Consider the following 1,141-nt stretch of genomic DNA (forward strand, 5'->3'; position numbering starts at 1 on the left):
GCTCAAGTCAAGGTAATACTGCTGCAATGTGGAAGACGAGCTGTGCCTGGGGCATGGCACTGCAGGGGCACCACACCAAAGACACAGGAGGCTGCCACCAGGTTGCACCCAAGGCTTTGGTGGTTTGGGATATCCCGCCAGCTGGGGGGATCCAATGCCAAATGTGTGTGGCCTGCCAGGCCCAGCTGAAGGCTTTGGTCTTGTTTAGCTCTGAAACGGGATGCCTGAGGCTGCAGAGAAAGGAAGGTAGATGAAAAATGCCAACAGCACTTTCCAGCACGCAATGAGCCCAGAGAGCAGATACTTTGCCACCGGGGCAGGTCTAAGTAAAGTCACAGAATCACAGAATCAATTAGGTTGGAAAAGACCTCTGAGATCATCGAGTGCAACCCATGACCAAACACCACCGTGTCAACTAGACCATGGCACTAAGTACCGCGTCCAGCCTTCCCTTGTTGCACCACCTCCCCGGGCAGCCCATTCTGATATTTCCTCACCCGTTCTGGGAAGAAATTCTACCTCGTGTCCAATCTAAACAAGTTGGTATAGTTTGGAGCACTGACCCGGGCCAGGTGCTCGGGACAGCCCCTCCCTCAGGGGGAACGGGGCCGCGTCCATGGGGGCTGCGGCGCTGAGGAACCCCGGGGGCGCGGAGGTAAGGAGAAAGAGAAGACAAGAAGCAGGATGCAGCGGGGCCGCTCCGCCCCTCGGCGCCGCTTGGCGGGAAAGCCGGGCTTTGGCGGGCTCGGAGGAGCAGCGGCGGGCGGGAGCAGGACCGCCGTGCAGCCGGAGCCCAGCCCGGCCCGCAGGGAGCCTCTCGCCCGACATGCCCGCCGAGGGGGAGCCGCTGAGCGCCCCCGCCGCCGGCCCGGGGCTCGGCGAGTCGCAGTACCTGCAACAGGTACGGCACATCCTACAGCACGGCCACCGGAGGGAGGATCGCACCGGCACTGGCACCCTCTCCGTGTTCGGCATGCAGGCGCGGTACAGCCTGAGAGGTGGGCACCGCCGGCACCCGCAGCCCCTGTCCCGGCTCCGTGCCCCTGCTCCCTCTCCCTGCCCTTTGCTCCCCGTCTCCGGCCTCCTGCCTCTGTCCCCCGCTCCCCCTCCCTGCCCTTTGCTCCCCGTCTCCGGCCTCCTG

The 1,141-nt window shown here is 63.8% G+C and overlaps 1 protein-coding gene across 1 annotated transcript in view; it reads left to right on the forward strand.

Moving 5' to 3' along the window:
- Window positions 1-768: 768 nt before the first annotated feature.
- Window positions 769-1,141, forward strand: part of TYMS (thymidylate synthetase) — a 10,408-nt gene continuing 10,035 nt past the window's right edge. The window contains exon 1 of the mRNA XM_017830923.1: window positions 769-998. Within this exon, the coding sequence (XP_017686412.1) occupies window positions 827-998 (172 nt within the window). The 5' untranslated portion in view covers window positions 769-826. The remainder of the gene's footprint in view (window positions 999-1,141) is intronic.

Source organism: Lepidothrix coronata, unplaced genomic scaffold (assembly GCF_001604755.1).
Source record: "Lepidothrix coronata isolate B3197 unplaced genomic scaffold, Lepidothrix_coronata-1.0 Scaffold6, whole genome shotgun sequence".
Lineage (NCBI taxonomy): Eukaryota > Metazoa > Chordata > Aves > Passeriformes > Pipridae > Lepidothrix > Lepidothrix coronata.